Consider the following 20,543-nt stretch of genomic DNA (forward strand, 5'->3'; position numbering starts at 1 on the left):
CCAGGGCTTCCCTGGTGGCGCAGTGGTTGGGAGTCCGCCTGCCGATGCAGGGGACACGGGTTCGTGCCCCGGTCCGGGAGGATCCCACATGCCGCGGAGCCCGTGAGCCATGGCTGCTGAGCCTGCGCGTCTGGAGCCTGTGCTCCACAACGGGAGAGGCCACAACAGTGAGAGGCCCACGTACCGCAAAAAAAAAAAAAAAAATTTCCATACAAGTTATTTCCTAAAGACTTACTAACTAGAAAACGGATCCTTGCAACAGCCAAATGCCAGACAATAGTGACTGCTCCTGAGGACATCTGCTTTAACTGAATTCAAATGTCATATTTATGTTATAAACATAATGACAATCCTAATGCAAGTGGTAAGCCACTTTTAAACAGATAGGAACCCTGAATATATATACCTTTGGTGGTCAATGTTTAGATAAACTGAAAGGTTTTTTTCAGCTGATATCAGACATCATGCGTTATCGTGACATTCTCTTGGCATTCTACAGATCTGAGTTCTCCTGTTATTCTAAAAGTAACTGGTAAAGGTATAACCTTGGTCTAATCATTTACTGTCTCCAGATTTCAGTTTCATCATTTAAAAAAAAAAAAAAGTGTGGGGCTTCCCTGGTGGCGCAGTGGTTGAGAGTCCGCCTGCCGATGCAGGGGATACGGGTTCGTTCCCTGGTCCGGGAAGATCTCACATGCCATGGAACGGCTGGGCCCGTGAGCCATGGCCGCTGAGCCTGTGCGTCTGGAGCCTGTGCTCCGCAACGGGAGAGGCCACGGCAGTGAGAGGCCCGCGTACGGCAAAAAAAAAAAAAAAAAAAAAAAAGTGTGTGTGGAGGGGAGAGCTGAATGAAACTCCCAGCTCCTAAAATTAAATACTTTACTGCTTTCAATTATGAATTGCTCACAGGTACATCTTCATCTTTCAGTCTTCAGACATTTCCTTTCCACTAACCATTTTGCAAGATGACCGTAAGGTGTTGACCCTCTGAGTCAATAAACTGCAACTTATAAAGCTGAAACATCAGTAAAAGAAGGAACATGAACTCACCATACATTTTCAGTCTACATCCAGAAGAACAAAGGTATCATTGAGAGGAAGTAATGAAATTTCATGCCTTAAGAGTACCTTTACTGACAACTCTCAAAGGACTTAATGGACAACACAAAACTAAATGCTTATTCTAACAATTATACAATTATCTTGCTTCTTAACTTTATTTTAGTAATATTGCAAAAATGTCCAATGGAATAGGGAATCATTCAGTCTGAGAAGTATCTTACAGACAAAATGCAGCTTAAAAACTCAATCTGGGGCTTCCCTGGTGGCGCAGTGGTTGAGAGTCCGCCTGCCGATGCAGGGGACATGGGTTCGTGCCCCGGTCCGGGAGGATCCCACATGCCGCGGAGCGGCTGGGCCCGTGAGCCATGGCCGCTGAGCCTGCGCGTCCGGAGCCTGTGCTCCGCAATGGGAGAGGCCACAACAGTGAGAGGCCCGTGTACCGCAAAAAAAAAAGAAAAAAAAGGAAAAAAAAAAAACTCAATCTGTTTGAATACTGCTTAACATCTTAAACTCATCAAAGGATATTAGAGCTGCGAGGCTCTTTAAAAGGTCTTGTCTACAATCCACTTCACAAAAAGGAATGCTGAGGGCTAGAAAGTTAACTTAATTGTCCAATAACACACAACTAGCAATTGCAGAGTTGGGACCCGAGCCAGAATCTCTTGACTTTGAGCCTAAGGCTCATACCTTCATGGAAAATATCTCTTCCTAGCAAACTTTTGATTTAGAAATTTCCATTATCAAGAGCAATATAAATTTGTTTTAGCATTATCAGTACATTTATTCCTGAAATCTGGACCACAGAAACATTTACAAGATATTTTCCCAGTTGCCTGCACAACACACACTTTTTTTTGGTTTAAGAAGTCAATCTGAGAAGTTTTTCTCAAGTATCTGAGTCACTGCCACAACAAATATTTGCAAGATTAGATACAGTTTATATAAATAGTTAAATAATTTTCATGGTAACAGCCCATTCTGTTAGACTATTGTTTTTTCCTATATTGTGTAATGTTATTTTAATCTCTTGTCAGAGACATCAACTATCTCATCCATTGATTCCACTGGATTGTACAAAACCGGCAGAATCAGAAACACACAGACACTCCTAACTGCCCATGAATACACTTAAATAACTCAAATATTTGAAATTGCAAAGAGCAAAAAAGCCTTTTAAACAAAAACTAAAATTGGTAAAAACATATTTTTAAACAAAGTAGCATCTGTAGGTAGAAAAAGATTTTTAATGAATCTTGGGGAAAATATCTGTCACACAAGAAGTCTCCACTAAATGGTCTCCTAATAATCACATCCAAAAGGAAAAACAAGCCCAATGTTACTCTACAAGGTGAGAGCTCAAAGTTAAAGAAACAATATTAACCAGAAAATATTATAGACAAAAAATAACACTTCTTTTCATATTGAAAGCTTCAGTTAACACAAAAACTAAGGAGGCATACAATGGAATGGGAACAAATGATTAAGAGAAATTTTATATGAATGTCCTTTAAAAAGTGAATTCTAGAATATAAAAGCCCTTACAAAGAACTCAAAGAAGATGTTGTTGTCCACATACTGGTACTCAAAGAAAACATAGCCCGACTTCTTGAGGTGTACAGCGTAGATCAAGGATACCGTGCAGTCATCACGATTGGACTCTATGTAATTTCCACGAGGGACCCAGGAAGAGCTGTGGAAACAAAACCATTTCATGTCAGCATTCAGAAACCTCTTTTTTCACAAGTTCTGTAACTGAGATTTAAAAGCGGTTCCATTGACAAAGCACAGCAGAGGAGTCTGAAGCTCATGTGGAACTCACAGGCCAACACCATTGCTGGAAAAAGGTTCATTTCTTGTGGCACATGACTTCCTAAATGGTGGCATGGTTAAACAATCAAGTTGCTATGTAACTGTTATTTTTCACCAAAAATTTGATTGCTAAACAGATGATCACTAATTCCAGTTGTCTTAGATGGAGTTATTCTCTCAAACAATATCTAAAGTTTTATTTACAAACATATACTTGGCAGGGGAATGCAGGGGTTCCTTGATTATGAGAGAAGATATCATCCTAGAAAAAGCCAATTTAAAGTGAACCTAAATAAAATATAGATCACAGTGTCATAATATATAGTAGGGGTAAAAGTCTGATTGGAAATTTTATCTAAAAAATAAAATGAAATATTAAGAAAATACACTAGTGAATAAAAGTTGGGTTGTAAATCTAACCATCTAGTTCTTAGATTAATCAATAATGAGTCACGTGCCAACTTTTGGGCCAAAAAAAATTTCCAACCAAACCATATGACAGCACAACTTACTATCCTTCTCTTCAAATTTAACTTTCTATCTGGATGATAAGTGAGATTTTGGCAAATTATTTTCTTTTTACTAACAGAAAAAAAAAATTTGAATGAAAGACTGAGACTTCCACACCCCATCATGACTCACTAATTGGCATTGGATTTGCCCTTTTCTTTAACAATCTAGTAAACTAAACTAAACACGTGAGCCATGTTCAGGCATTGACAATAGGCAGTGAAGGACTGAGATTCTTGACAGCAGGAAACACATGAGACAAAGCCCAAATTGACCCTGACCTCATCCTTCAGGACACTTTCCAGACCATGGCACAGGGAGATAGCACCCAGGCAGAGCACAGTGATCTCACTGAGCAAAGGAGCAGGGATGAATATTTGGGTCAGCTGAAACAACTGGAATGTTCAGGCCTGAGATGCAGAGAAAACAGGGGCTCCAGAAGTCCACATGGAGTTTCTCTGAAGGTTCAGGCTTGGGTCTGGAGTGGGCAGGCCTACCAGCGAACAGCCATTGCAAAGCTAAGACATAATCAGAGAGGTCACTTTTATGGGAGTCATTGAGCTCCAGGACAGCCAGAAAGGAGAAAACGTAATAACCCCATTGGACATTCATCTGAGATTCCAGAATTGCCACACTTCAGGAATAAGGGACATGCCCTAGAGTAGGTATCAGCAAACTTTTTCATAAAGGGCCGGAGAGTCAATAATTTTGGCTTTATGAATCATCTGGTCTCTCCTGCAATGCTTAACTAGGCCACTGTCGTTCAAAAGCAGCCATAGACAATATATAAATAAATGAGTGCAGCTGTGTTCCAATATAACTTTACTTCCAAAAACCGAGGGAGGGCCCACAGGCCACAGCGTGCCCAACTCTTGCCCTAGAGTAAAGACCATGACCTAGAACTAAGTGTGAAACCAATATCGAGCCACTCTAAAAAAAAATTTTTAAATCAGACCTGACGAGATCAAGGCATTCTTCTCGTAAATAAACTGCCTTCCAGAACAAAATCCAACATCTTTTAAATGAAAGAAAAAAATAATCCACATTCCCTACATCTTAACATTCATGATGCCCAAGATACAATAAAAATTTACTAGGAATGCAAAGAAGTGGGAAAGTATGACCCTTAATTGAGAAAAAAGATAATCAAAAGAAACAGACAGCGGCTTCCCTGGTGGCACAGTGGTTGAGAGTCCACCTGCCGATGCAGGGGACACGGGTTCATGCCCCGGTCCAGGAAGATCCCACATGCCGTGGAGCGGCTGGGCCTGTGAGCCATGGCCGCTGAGCCTGCACATCCAGAGTCTGTGCTCCGCAACGGGAGAGGCCACAGCAGTGAGAGGCCCGCGTACCGCAAAAAAAAAAAAAAAAGAGACAGGGGCTTCCCTTGTGGTACAGTGGTAAAGAATCTGCCTGTCAATGCAGGGGACACGGGTTCGAGCCCTGGTCCGGGAAGATCCCACATGCCGCGGAGCAATGAAACCTGTGCACCACAACTACTGAGCCTGCACTCTAGAGCCCACGAGCCACAACTACTAAGCCCACGTGCCATAACTACTGAAGCCCGCGAGCCTAGAGCCTGTGCTCCACAACAAGGGAAGCCACGGCAATGAGAAGCCTGTGCACCGGAATGAAGAGTAGCCCCCGCTTGTCACAACTAGAGAAAGCCCATGCACAGCAACAAAGACCCAATGCAGCCAAAAATTAATAAATAAAGAGATTTATAAAACAAACAAACAAACAAAAAAAAAGAAACAGACATGTATTTAAGACAGCTCTTCAAAATATAATCAACAACATCAGATAAAAGATAAATACAGCGAGTGAAGGGATGAGGAATCTCAACTATTTTAAGGGAAATAAGAACCATTCTTAAAACTAAATGGAAATTCTAGAACTGAAAATTACAATACATGAAATTGAAAATTCAACAGATGAGCTTAAGATCAAGTTTGAGACTGCAAAAGAAATAGTCAATGACACAGCAATAGAAACTATATAATCTGAAGTCTAAGAGAAAAAAATTGGGAAAAAAATAGAGGCTCAGTGACTTTTGGACGACACCAAGTGGCCTAACATACATGTAATTGGAATCATAGAAGGAAAAGAGGGAGAGAAAGGGGCAGAAAAGCGTTATTGGTGAAATAGTGGTTAACATAATTCTCAAATTTGGTAACAGTATCAACCTACAAATTCAAGAAGCTCAGTGAACTTCAAGCAGAGTAAATACAAAGAAAACCACACCATCACAGTCAAACTGTTGAACAGCAAAGATACACAGAACATTTTATAAGTAGTCAGGGAAGTAAAAACACATTACGTAGAAGGGAACTAACCATACAAAATACAGCTAATTTTTTTATCACAAATATGGGAGAGATTCAGAGGTAATGGAACATCTTTAAAGCATGGAAAGGGAAAAGTAAAAGCCCAGACTCATACGTCCAACAAAATATTCTTTGAAACTGATGCTAAAATAAAGATATTTTTAGGTTAAACAAAAAAAAGCTGAGAGAATTTGTGAGCAGCAGACCTGCATTACAAGAAATGATAAAGAAAATTTTACAGGATGAAAAAAATAATACTGGATAAACATGCCAACCTATATACAGGAGGAAAGAGCACCAATAATGATAAATATGTAGATAAGCATATTTTTATCTCTTAAGTTTTTTAAAAAACAATTGATTTTTTAAAAAATTTATTTATTTTTGGCTGTGTTGGGTCTTTGTTGCTGTGTTAGGTCTTTCTCTAGTTGTGGCGAGCAGGGGCTACTCTTCATTGAGGTGCATGGGCTTCTCATTGCGGTGGCTTCTCTTGTTGTGGAGCATGGGCTCTAGGCACACAGGCTTCAGTAGTTGGGGCTTGCGGGCTCTAGAGCACAGGCTCAGTAGTTGTGGCGCACAGGCTTAGTTGCTCCACGGTATGTGGGATCTTCCCAGACCAGGGCTCGAACCCGTGTCCCCTGCACTGGCAGGCAGATTCTTAACCACTGTACCACTAGGGAAGTCCCATCAATTGATTCTTTTTAAAACATTTCATTGTATTATTGGGTTTATAATGTGTTCCTAAATATAATATATTATCGTAGCTCAAAGATGAGGGTGTAAAGGGAACTACACTGGTGTAAAACTTTACGTATTACATAAAACTTACATATTATATAGAAGTACAGTAATAATGCTAATAACACACTAAGAATAGATATTGTAATTTGTGGCCTTTGTAAGGTATCTGAAGATATAAAAACATTAACCATAACAGAAAACAGTGATAAATTGTACTTTTTCAAATGTTAAACTTTTGTTTATCATAGGACACCACTGAGAAAATGAAAAGGCAAAAGCTACAGACAGAAGGAAATATTACACACACATACATGTATTTCTGCATGCATATGTGTATATGTTAAATATTAAATAAATATATTCATGACATGATCTCATGTCTAGCATACACAAAGAACTCCTACAGCTCAATAATAAAGTGACCCCAAAAAATAGCAAATGGGTAAAACATTTCGACACTTCACACACACACACACACACACACACACACACACACGCACAAAACATATAGACAATGGACAGACATATGAATAGTGCTCAACACCTTTATAAAGAAGGGAAATGCAAATAAAAACCACAAGGAGATATTATTTCTCATAACACACACTTAGAAAGACTAAAATAAAACAAGACTTGACAATACAAATGTTGGTAAATATGTACAACAACTAGAATTCAAATGCACTGTTGGACTCTAATGCTACAGCCATTTTGAAAAGCTCTTAGTTTCTTATAAAGGTCAATGAACATCTTTCCATATGACCCAAGCAACTAAAAAGAAGTAAAAAGAATACAATATTGGGGGCTTCCCTGGTGGTGCTTCCCTGGTGGTGCAGCGGTTGAGAGTCTGCCTGCTAGTGCAGGGGACACGGGTTCAAGCCCTGGTCTGGGAAGATCCCACATGCCGCGGAGCAACTAGGCCCTTGAGCCACAACTACTGAGCCTGCGCGTCTGGAGCCTGTGCTCCGCAACAAGTGAGGCCGCGATAGTGAGAGGCCCGTGCACCACGATGAAGAGTGGCCCCCACTTGCCACAACTAGAGAAAGCCCTCGCACAGAAATGAAGACCCAACACAGCCAAAAATAAATAAATTAATTAATTTAAAAAAAAGAATACAATATTGGGTGGACAGAAAAAAAGGAAGAAAGGAAAAAAGGAGGGAGGAAGGAAGGGAGATAAGCAAAAAAGTAAGAGGCTGAAATTTACACTGAGACAGTTATACTCAATACACTGAAAATTTTCTGCTTATCATTCAATCTCTTTAATGAATAAACAATTCCAAGTTTATTGGAATTAGAAAAAGAAGCCACATCAATATCTCCTGCCCAACAAGACAAAGATCTGAGGCGTCATAACATCCTACTAGTACCTTCCTCTAAGGAACTCTTTTATTTAAAAAAATTGAATTAAATTATACACACACACGTTTCCCCCATTACACAAAAGTACAGTGTTCCTATGAAACCTTTCGTAAGCTGAAACGGCGCAAAGCAAAGAAGCAACTACCTTAGGACACATCTTACTAATGGATTTACAAAATAAATCAAGATAAAGCATAGATCTCAGACACAGTTCAAAGTTACGGGGGCTTGATGCGCTTGCTGCAAAACCAATGCTGAACAGTATTTTTGCTTTTTGCCCTTTTTTTTTTTTTTTTTTTGTAAAAGCGAAAATCCTCTTCCGATTTCTTTTGGTTAGCAAAAAACAGGTACTAATATAGGTTTTTCATAAAAGCGAAATGATATAAAGCAACCTTGGGAAAAGCAGGGGATGCTTGTGTGTGTGTATGTACATAGATAAATATACATCTTGAACTGCATGGGTCCAATTATACGCAGATTATTTTCACTAAAGACACATTACAGTACTACTTGATCCATGGTTGGTTGAATCAGCCAGATGCCAAAGGGTGGATACAAAAAGCCAACTGTTAAGTTATAAGTGGATTTTCAACTCAAAGGAGGATGGGCACCCATAATTCCCACATCGTTCATGTGTGTACATATACACAAACGTACATGTATATACACACACATATACATTTTATATATAGTTAAAATTATTAGATATAACAATTCTGTTAATGCTATCTAACGTCACAACCCTACGTGATGAAATGACTGTTATCAGAAGAGTAAAAATGTCACCTGGCAGAGAGAGAGACAGCTATATAAAGCAAGGGGGAATGGAGGGAAGGTAGGAACGAGGGAGGAGAAAACACATCTGTTATCACAGCTAAATAATTCCCCAGCATCTTTAGCTCATGGTAAAAAAAACTGAGTCGTGAGAAACCATCCTTGTCAGAAGGTAGCCCGAGGCCTAAAGTTAAATTCTCCTAAACATGGCCACATGAAAGGGGAATGTTACATAGTCGATACAAGAAAACAGGAAGGGTAACAGCCCAAAGATAAACATTTTGTGCTTTTTCAAAACAGTTTATCATTCCTCCAATGTTGTCACAGGCAAACCTAATAATCTCCTGTTAAAAAGGTGGAAATTAAGTAAAGCTGCTTTCCACTTTAGGTGTTTAACCCACTCTGTAACTGGAGACACTCAAGTGTCAAAATGAAGGTTATACATTTTTCCTCTCAGGGGAAAAGAAAACACATTGAAGTTATTCATTAAAATTACAGAAGGGTTTGTAGAAACACCACTGACTTTCATATAGTTATGCATGTATTATTAGAAAATTAATTTGTTTTCTTAATAGCTTTATTGAATTTTTTGCATACAGTATCTATTATGTCCTAAGAGCAACTATTTTAACCTCATGAAAGTTCAGCTACATTACTCATAAGGACTGTTAAAAAAAAACTGTGACTATTTGCAATTAGTTTATCTATAATCCCAATCACTATCAAGATTATCCTCAACATCTTTCTGGAAAGGAGCAACCACACCCTTCTCAAGGCTCCTCTGGATTCTTACTTGTTACAGCCATCTGGCCTGCTGTCAGAAGGGCCGACCACAGTGTCCATGAATGTTGCAACGTTGGAAAATCCTGCTGGCAATTCATCCCATTCATCAAATTTGATGCCACTGCCCAAGGAGTAGGTGCCTTCACCACACTTACTGCATACCTGATTCTTCATTTCTAGATACTCCCCAGAAGCACAGGAGAAAGCTGGAAGGCAGAAGAATGTATAATCCATTAGTCATCACACCCCCCATCAATTTCCTCCCCTTCACACTGTCACCAGCCTTATTTTTATAAAGCTCTGATCAGGTCACACCCTAATTAAAGCTTTCCAAAGTCTCCCTTATCACTACATGCACTTCACAGTCTGACCCCGACCTATCTTACCGGGCTCATCCCGTGACCCATTCTCTTCCAACCATAACAAAATTCTTATCACTCCCAGAATATTTCATCCTCTTTCTCGCCGCTGTGGTCTTTCTTCGGAGATGCAGACCAACGCACCTGCTCACCTGGAAAACTCCCATTCCTAAATCAAAAAATGACCCTCTTCAGAACAGAAGGTGGGGCCTTACCCCACCAGGCAGTCAACTGTGCCTCTCTCTGTGCTCCTACAATACTCTTCTCATAATACCCCCCTTAAAGATAGACAGACGGATGGATGGATAGATAGATATCACTTATCAATTGATGTGAGACTTCAAGCTTCCAGAAAGCAGGGATCATTGTTATTTTTGAATTCCTAATTGTACCGGGCAAATACTGAGTGCAAATAAAAGGCTGAACCAGTGAGTGACATAAACATAACAGGGATAATGAGAAGGTTGTGCTTCACATGCAATAGCTAAACAAGTATCTCCACCATGAATCCATGTTTTCACTATTCACGACTCCCACTGAGTTATTTCCACAACTTCCTTCTTTTTACTGATGATGTCAAGTTCTGTGCTAATGCTCAGAAGTACAGCCAGAAAACAGCAGCCACAGGCAATGCGCAGGACAGCTGACACAGTTATAGAAAAGACGGCAATTCTGCCACTAAGTTATTATTCATTCAGCAAATGCAAACCTATGTCCCCCAAGAGTGGGGCTCTGTGCTCAGAGCAGTATTAGTGACTCAAACGTAGCAAAGAGCTTTCTAATCCTTTAATCAGGATATTAAAGAAACAAGAACAAAATAAGACCTCTAAATTATCCAATAAAGAAAAACAAATCTCCCAGCCAAGAGCGAAGCAGCAAAACTTCACATTTAGGTAAACTCCCTTTTAGAATACATTTGGAAATGTAACAAGAAATAAAACAAGCTAATTTTGAAAAAACGAATTAAAGAAATAGAGCTAAAATCCACACTCATCTACTTACTTATCCACTGAATAAATGTTTTTCTTCAGAAAAGCTTAAGATGCTGTACAATGCATTTCTAACCCTCAAATCAACATCCCTAAATTAGTAGAACATCAGAAAACAAGGAAAGGTTAGGCAAAAAGTACTGCATGCTGGCTATAAGGTCAAAACTATCTTGGGGTCAAGTTGTACCACTCCCTAAATCTGTGACCTTGAGTGAGATACGTCACCTCTCCGGGTCTCAGTTTCTATCTCTGAAAAAATAAGATAATAATCATAGTGCTGCCTGATAGAGCTATAATGAGAAACTAAAAAATAGTATAAAGTGGTTAGCACGGTGCCTTGCCTTTAATAAATACTCACAACATGTGATTATGATCACTACAACATATCAAGAAACAGTTATAGAAAAAAATTTATTTTACTTTTTATGGTTTATAGGTCTTCTAGCAAACTGATAAACAATACCATAAACCAAGAGCCCACATTACACTAAATCAAGGGTCAGCAAACTAGAGCTCACAGGCCAAATCCGGCCTGCTACCTGTTTTTGTAAATAAAGTTTTATTGAAACAGTTATAACCGTTCATATACATATTGTCTATAGCTACTTTCACGCCAGAGTGGCAGAGGTGAATAGCTGTGAGACTGCACTGCCTGCCAAACTGAAAATATTTACTTTCTGACAAAACAAAGTTATCTTTGAAGACAGTTTAGTCTAGTGTCCAAAACTGAACTTTTAACTTAAATAGTAAGAAGTAACTTTTTATGATAAGTTGTTAAAAGGGACCCTAGACTCTAAAAAGGAGATGATTGTGTTTGTGATATTTCAGAGAGTGTCCATTGCCCTTTAAAGTCATTAAGAATATCGCCAACTCTTTCGGAGGTATTTCTCTAAGGTCAGAAGGAAAACTGAGAGATAACGTTAACAGTAAACGTACTGAGTATAACACAGCCAATTCTTTTTACTCACGATAGTTATACAAAGTTATCGTGAAAACCAAACTGGCAAATAATGAACCATTGCTCCTGGGGAAAATACAGGCTTAGGCCCCTGTGATTCTCTAGTCACAATATCTTCATCAACAAGTCACAGTATCATCTTCATCAATATCTTGTTTTACGGGGTTTTCAGCCGGAAAACATCTTATTTAAAATATATTGTTGATTCATCAACATTAAACTTATGGAGACTTCCGGGTAAGATGGCGGAAGAGTAAGACGCGGAGATCACCTTCCTCCCCACGGATACACCAGAAATACAGCTACACGTGGAACAACTCCTACAGAACACCTACTGAACGCTGGCAGAAGACCCCAGACCTCCCAAAAGGCAAGAAACTCCCCACATACCTGGGTAGGGCAAAGCGGAGAGATTCCCGCACAGAGGAGCGGTGCCGAGCGGCACTCACCAGCCCGAGAGGCTTGTCTGCTCGCCCGCCGGGGCGGGCGGCGCTGGAAGCTGAGGCTCGGGCTTCGGTCAGAGCGCAGGGAGAGGACTGGGGCTGGCGGCGAGAACTCAGCCTGAAGGGGGCTAATGTGCCACAGCTAGCCGGGAGGGAGTCCGGGAAAACTCTGGAGCTGCCAAAGAGGCAAGACACTTTTTCTTCCCTCTTGGTTTCCTGGTGCGCGAGGAGAGGGGATTAAGAGCGCTGCTTAAAGGGGCTCCACAGGCGGGCGCGAGTCGCGGCTGAAAGCGCGGAGCCCAGAGACGGGCGTGGGACGCTGGGGCTGCTGCTGCCGCCGCCGCCAAGAAGCCTGTGTGCGAGCGCAGGTCACTGTCCACACCGCCCTTCCGGGAGCCTGTGCAGCCCGCCACTGCCGGGGTCCCGGGATCCAGGGGCGGCTTCCCTGGGAGAACGCACGGCGCGCCTCGGGCTGGTGCAACGTCACGCCGGCCTCTGCCGCTACAGGCTCGCCCCGCACTCCGTGCCCCTCCCTCCCGCCCGGCCTGAGGGAGCCGGGGCCCCGAAGAGGCTGCTCCTTTAACCCTGTCCTGTCTGAGCGAAGAACAGACGCCCTCCGGCGACCTACACGCAGAGGCGGGGCCAAATCCAAAGCTGAGACCCAGGAGCTGTGAGAACAAAGAAGAGAAAGGGAAACCTCTCCCAGCAGCCTCAGAAGCAGCGGATTAAAGCTCCACAATCAACTTGATGTACCCTGCATCTGTGGAATACATGAATAGACAACAAATCATTCCAAATTGAGGAGCCAGGAGTCAGTGCTGTGCCTCTGAGGTGGGAGAGCCAACTTCAGCACACTGGTCCACAAGAGACCTCCCAGCTCCACATAATATCAAACAGCGAAAATCTTCCAGACATCTCCATCTCAACACCAGCACCCAGCTTCACTCAACGACCAGCAAGCTACAGTGCTGGACACCCTATGCCAAACAACTAGCAAGACAGGAACACAATGCCACCCATTAGCAGAGAGGTGGCCTAAAATCATAAAAAGTCCGCAGACACCCCAAAACACACCACCAGACGTGGACCTGCCCACCAGAAAGACAAGATCCAGCCTCATCCACCAGAACACAGGCACTAGTCCCCTCGACCAGGAAGCCTACACAACCCACTAAACCAACCTTAGCCACTGGGGACAGACACCAAAAACAACAGGAACTATGAACCTGCAGCCTGCAAAAAGGAGACCCCAAACACAGTAACATAAGCAAAATGAGAAGACAGAAAAACACACAGCAGGAGAAGGAGCAAGATAAAAACCCACCAGACCTAACAAATGAAGAGGTAATAGGCAGTCTACCTGAAAAAGAATTCAGAATAATGATGGTAAAGATGACCCAAGATTCTATTTCCCAGATCCAAAATCTTGGAAATAGAATAGACAAAATGCAAGAAACAGTTAACAAGGACCTAGAAGAACTAAAGATGAATCAAGCATCGATTAAAAACACAATAAATGAAATAAAAAATACTCTAGATGGGATCAATAGCAGAATAACTGAGGCAGAAGAACGGATAAGTGAGGTGGAAGATAAAATAGTGGAAATAACTGATGCAGAGAAAAATAAAGAAAAAAGAATGAAAAGAACAGAGGACAGTCTCAGAGACCTCTGGGACAACATTAAACGCACCAACATTCGAATTATAGGGGTTCCAGAAGAAGAAGAGAAAAAGAAAGGGACTGAGAAAATATTTGAAGAGATTATAGTTGAAAACTTCCCTAATATGGGAAAGGAAATAGTTAATCAAGTCCAGGAGGCACAGAGAGTCCCATACAGAATAAATCCAAGGAGAAATACACCAAGACACATATTAATCAAACTGTCAAAAATTAAACACAAAGAAATCATATTAAAAGCAGCAAGGCAAAAACAACAAATAACACACAAGGGAATCCCCATCAGGATAACTGCTGATCTCTCAGCAGAAACTCTACAAGCCAGAAGGGAGTGGCAGGACATAATTAAAGTGATGAAGGAGAAAAACCTGCAACCAAGATTACTCTACCCAGCAAGGATCTCATTCAGATTTGATGGAGAAATTAAAACGTTTACAGACAAGCAAAAGCTGAGAGAGTTCAGCACCACCAAACCAGCTTTACAACAAATGCTAAAGGAACTTCTCTAGGCAAGAAACACAACAGAAGGAAAAGACCTACAATAACGAACCCAAAACAATTAAGAAAATGGGAATAGGAACATACATATCGATAATTACCTTAAATGTAAATGGACTAAATGCTCCCACCAAAAGACACAGATTGGCTGAATGGATACAAAAACAAGACCCATATATATGCTGTCTACAAGAGACCCACTTCAGACCTAGAGACACATACAGACTGAAAGTAAGGGGATGGAAAAAGATATTCCATGCAAATGGAAATCAAAAGAAAGCTGGAGTAGCAATTCTCATATCAGACAAAATAGACTTTAAAATAAAGACTGCTAGAAGAGACAAAGAAGGACACTACATAATGATCAAGGGATCGATCCAAGAAGAAGATATAACAATTGTAAATATTTATGCACCCAACATAGGAGCACCTCAATACATAAGGCAAATACTAACAGCCATAAAAGGAGAAATCGACAGTAACACAATCATAGTAGGGGACTTTAACACCCCACTTTCACCAATGGACAGATCATCCAAAATGAAAATAAATAAGGAAACACAAGCTTTAAATGATACATTAAACAAGATGGACTTAATTGATATTTATAGGACATTCCATCCAAAACCAACAGAATACACATTTTTCTCAAGTGCTCATGGAACATTCTCCAGGATAGATCATATCTTGGGTCACAAATCAAGCCTTGGTAAATTTAAGAAAATTGAAATTGTATCAAGTATCTTTTCTGACCACAAGGCTATGAGACTAGATATCAATTACAGGAAAAGAGCTGTAAAAAATACAAACACATGGAGGCTAAACAATACATTACTTAATAACGAAGTGATCACTGAAGAAATCAAAGAGGAAATTAAAAAATACCTAGAAACAAATGACAATGGAGACACGACGACCCAAAACCTATGGGATGCAGCAAAAGCAGTTTTAAGAGGGAAGTTTATAGCAATACAATCCCACCTTAAGAAACAGGAAACATCTCGAATAAACAACCTAACCTTGCACCTAAAGCAATTAGAGAAAGAAGAACAAAAACATCCCGAAGTTAGCAGAAGGAAAGAAATCATAAAAATCAGATCAGAAATAAATGAAAAAGAAATGAAGGAAACGATAGCAAAGATTAATAAAACTAAAAGCTGGTTCTTTGAGAAGATAAACAAAATTGATAAACCACTAGCCAGACTCATCAAGAAAAAAAGGGAGAAGACTCAAATCAATAGAATTAGAAATGAAAAAGGAGAAGTAACAACTGACACTGCAGAAATACAAAAGATCATGAGAGATTACTATAAGCAACTCTATGCCAATAAAATGGACAACCTGGAAGAAATGGACAAATTCTTAGAAATGCACAACTGCCAAGACTGAATCAGGAAGAAATAGAAAATATGAACAGACCAATCACAAGCACTGAAATTGAAACTGTGATTAAAAATCTTCCAACAAACAAAAGCCCAGGACCAGATGGCTTCACAGGCGAATTCTATCAAGCATTTAGAGAAGAGCTAACACCTATCCTTCTCAAACTCTTCCAAAATATAGCAGAGGGAGGAACACTCCCAAACTCATTCTATGAGGCCACCATCACCTTGATACCAAAACCAGGCAAGGATGTCACAAAGAAAGAAAACTACAGGCCAATATCACTGATGAACATAGATGCAAAAATCCTCAACAAAATACTAGCAAACAGAATCCAACAGCACATTAAAAGGATCATACACCATGATCAAGTGGGGTTTGTTCCAGGAATGCAAGGATTCTTCAATATACGCAAATCAATCAACGTGATACACCATATTAACAAATTGAAGGAGAAAAACCATATGATCATCTCAATAGATGCAGAGAAAGCTTTCGACAAAATTCAACACCCATTTATGATAAAAACCCTGCAGAAAGTAGGCCTAGAGGGAACTTTCCTCAACATAATAAAGGCCATATATGACAAAACCACAGCCAGCATCGTCCTCAATGGTGAAAAACTGAAAGCATTTCCACTAAGATCAGGAACAAGACAAGGTTGCCCACTCTCACCACTCTTATTCAACATAGTTTTGGAAGTTTTAGCCACAGCAATCAGAGAAGAAAAGGAAATAAAAGGAATCCAAATCGGGAAAGAAGAAGTAAAGCTGTCACTGTTTGCAGATGACATGATACTATACATAGAGAATCCTAAAGATGCTACCGGAAAACTACTAGAGCTAATCAATGAATTTGGTAAAGTAGCAGGATACAAAATTAATGCACAGAAATCTCTGGCATTCCTATATACTAATGATGAAAAATCTGAAAGTGAAATCAAGGAAACACTCCCATTTACCATTGCAACAAAAAGAATAAAATATCTAGGAATAAACCTACCTAAGGAGACAAAAGACCTGTATGCAGAAAATTATAAGACACTGATGAAAGAAATTAAAGATGATACAAATAGATGGAGAGATGTACCATGTTCTTGGATTGGAAGAATCAACATTGTGAAAATGACTCTACTACCCAAAGCAATCTACAGATTCAATGCAATCCCTATCAAACTACCACTGGCATTTTTCACAGAACTAGAACAAAAAAATTTCACAATTTGTATGGAAACACAAAAGACCCCGAATAGCCAAAGCAATCTTGAGAACGAAAAATGGAGCTGGAGGAATCAGGCTCCCTGACTTCAGACTATACTACAAAGCTACAGTAATCAAGACAGTATGGTACTGGCACAAAAACAGAAAGATAGATCAATGGAACAGGATAGAAAGCCCAGAGATAAACCCACGGACATATGGTCACCTTATCTTTGATAAAGGAGGCAGGAATGTACAGTGGAGAAAGGACAGTCTCTTCAATAAGTGGTGCTGGGAAAACTGGACAGGGACATGTAAAAGTATGAGATTAGATCACTCCCTAACACCATACACAAAAATAAGCTCAAAATGGATTAAAGACCTAAATGTAAGGCCAGACACTATCAAACTCTTAGAGGAAAACATAGGCAGAACACTCTATGACATAAATCACAGCAAGATCCTTTTTGACCCACCTCCTAGAGAAATGGAAATAAAGACAAAAATAAACACATGGGACCTAATGAAACTTAAAAGCTTTTGCACAGCAAAGGAAACCATAAACAAGACCAAAAGACAACCCTCAGAATGGGAGAAAATATTTGCAAATGAAGCAACTGACAAAGGATTAATCTCCAAAATTTATAAGCAGCTCATGCAGCTCAATAACAAAAAAACAAACAACCCAATCCAAAAATGGGCAGAAGACCTAAATAGACATTTCTCCACAGAAGATATACAGACTGCCAACAAACACATGAAAGGATGCTCAACATCCTTACTCATTAGAGAAATGCAAATCAAAACTACAATGAGATATCATCTCACACCAGTCAGAATGGCCATCATCAAAAAATCTAGAAACAATAAATGCTTGAGAGGGTGTGTAAAAAAGGGAACACTCTTGCACTGCTGGTGGGAATGTGAATTGGTACAGCCACTATGGGGAATGGTATGGAGGTTCCTTAAAAAACTACAAATAGAACTACCATATGACCCAGCAATCCCACTACTGGGCATATACCCTGAGAAAACCATAATTCAAAAAGAGACATGTACCAAAATGTTCATAGCAGCCCTATTTACAATAGTCTGGAGATGGAAACAACCTAAGTGTCCATCATCGGATGAATGGGTAAAGAAGATGTGGCACATATATACAATGGAATATTGCTCAGCCATAAAAAGAAATGAAATTGAGCTATTTGTAATGAGGTGGATGGACCTAGAGTCTGTCATACAGAGTGAAGTAAGTCAGAAAGAGAAAGACAAATACTGTATGCTGACACATATATATGGAATTTAAGAAAAAAAATGTCATGAAGAACATAGGGGTAAGACAGGAATAAAGACACAGACCTACTAGAGAATGGACTTGAGGATATGGGGAGGGGGAAGGGTAAGTTGTGACAAAGTGAAAGAGCGGCATGGACATATATACACTACCAAACGTAAGGTAGATAGCTAGTGGGAAGCAGCCGCATAGCACAGGGAGATCAGCTCGGTGCTTTGTGACCGCCTGGAGGGGTGGGATAGGGAGGGTGGGAGGGAGACGCAAAAGGGAGGGGATATGGGAACATATGTATATGTATAACTGATTAAAGTTGTTATAAAGCAAAAAAAAAAAAAAAAAACTTATGGCCAACGGCACTAATACTTATACTTGAACTACGCTTATTTAACTAATACTTATACTTGAACTAAGCTTATTTAACACGTGAATTTTCTCCAAAAGGCAAGGGACAGCCTTCTTGCACTTAGGATCACTATCCAGCACTTCAGCACTATTTTAAACAGTAAGATCACCAATAAAAAGCATAAGAATGCAAAAAACATGGCATTAAATAGACTGTGCAAATGACACAGTTGGCAGTATGTGAAATGAAATAAGGAGGCAGCCTGTCACCATCTTCAACCTCAGCTGGGACCACATGGTCGGATGACTCATTTTTACTGCTCTGTACATGTCTGCAAATGACGGTGAAAGTATTACATGGACTGATTTAAGAGTTACAAATAAATTCTTTAAGGTAGGTAAATTTGCAAATATGGAATCCATGAATAATCAGGATTGATGTGTTTTAATAGACCTGTGAAGGAGGAAGATACTATGCCCATTCGCCAGAAGCAAAAATTGACGCACAGGACATTTAAATAACCCTATTAGAAAATTATCCAATTAACAAGTGGCAAAGATGATATTCAAATTTAGCTCTCTGATTCCAAAGCTCATGTCCCAAGAAAATTCAATTCAAGCAATAATTATTATAATCATTGCAAAAAGGGCAAGTAATGTCAAATTAATTCATTATTATATTTCACATCTTTCTTCATTTGCTGTCTTGAACTGTTAAAAAATATTCATGTGCATTATAAAGCAATAACAATTCCCTACCCCCAGGTATCTTATGAAATTTTTAATATATTATAGCTGAAACACACACATTTACCAAATATTTTAGCAAGTTACTAATTTCCATATGCCTCAATGTCCACACCTTTAAAAGGAAAATAATAGTAATATCTATCTCCAAGCGTTTTGGGAGTAAATGAGATATTCCATATAAAACATTTAGCAGTGTGCCTGACATAAAGCACATAATAATTGTTAGCTGCAATTATTAATAATATAATTCAGGGGTCTGGGACAATCAGAATTCTGCCACTGGATTGATGATTTTACATCTCTTTAGAATAATTCCATGGTCAAAGTTAGGTGAATAGGTATAGGGCCTTTAGTAATACAGACGAGCTAAAGAGTCTACAGCTTTTTGTATTTTAATTATTGCCTCCTCCTCAACCTTTTTTTCCACCCTGGAAGGCAGCTCTAGAGCCACATGTCAAAGGAAAGGAAGAGCCACACGTTCTTATTAAACACAATTTACTCCATGAGATGATGTCAACACAGCCCTACCGACCTCTTCAGGCAGGCATCAACAAGGACCAGCTTTTCCTTTCCTTATTCCCTCTGTCCTAACCACATCTACTTTCTACTTTTACTCTGCTTTCTTGGCCTTTGGTTTTTAGTTGAATTAGAAGGGTTTTTATAATCTTGAGGACTATACTCTTCATTCAAATTCGCTTACAGTACAACATAAGACTTTTTTAAATTAAAATATAGTTGATTTACAACGTTGTGCTAGTGTCTGGTGTACAGCAAAGTGACTCAGTTATACACATATATACATATTCTTTTTCATATTCTTTTCCATTATGGTTTATTATAGGATACCGAATATAGTTCCCTGTGCTATACAGTAGGACCTTGCTGGTTATCTATTTCATATATAGTAGTTTGTATCTGCTAATCCCAAACTCGTAACTTATTCCTCCCTCACCCCCTTTTGACTTTGGTAACCATAAATTTGTTTTCTATGTCTGTGAGTCTATTTCTGTTTTAAAAATAAGTTCATTTGTGTCATATTTTAGATTCCATATGTAAGTGATATGAGATGTATGGTATCTGTCTTTCTCTCTGACTTATTTCACTTAGTATGATAATCTCTAGGTCCATCCATGCAGCTGCAAATGGCACTATTTCATTCTTTTTTTACAGCTGAGTAATATTCCATTGTATACTTGGACCACATCATCTTTATCCATTCATCTGTCCATGTACATTTAGGTGGCTCCCATGTCTTGGCTACTGTAAGTAGTGCTGCAGTGAAC

At 39.6% G+C, this 20,543-nt stretch overlaps 1 protein-coding gene across 1 annotated transcript in view; it reads right to left on the bottom strand.

Annotated features, from left to right (window-relative positions):
- Window positions 1-20,543, bottom strand: part of ELAPOR2 (endosome-lysosome associated apoptosis and autophagy regulator family member 2) — a gene marked incomplete at both ends in the record, with an annotated part of 186,303 nt that overhangs the window by 65,958 nt on the left and 99,802 nt on the right. The window contains 2 exons of the mRNA XM_079711775.1: window positions 2,605-2,752; window positions 9,378-9,573. Coding sequence (XP_079567901.1) covers window positions 2,605-2,752; window positions 9,378-9,573 — 344 coding nt within the window. The remainder of the gene's footprint in view (window positions 1-2,604; window positions 2,753-9,377; window positions 9,574-20,543) is intronic.

The sequence above is a fragment of the Hyperoodon ampullatus genome (genome assembly GCF_949752795.1).
Source record: "Hyperoodon ampullatus genome assembly, chromosome: 9".
In the NCBI taxonomy this organism is placed as follows: Eukaryota; Metazoa; Chordata; class Mammalia; order Artiodactyla; family Ziphiidae; genus Hyperoodon; species Hyperoodon ampullatus.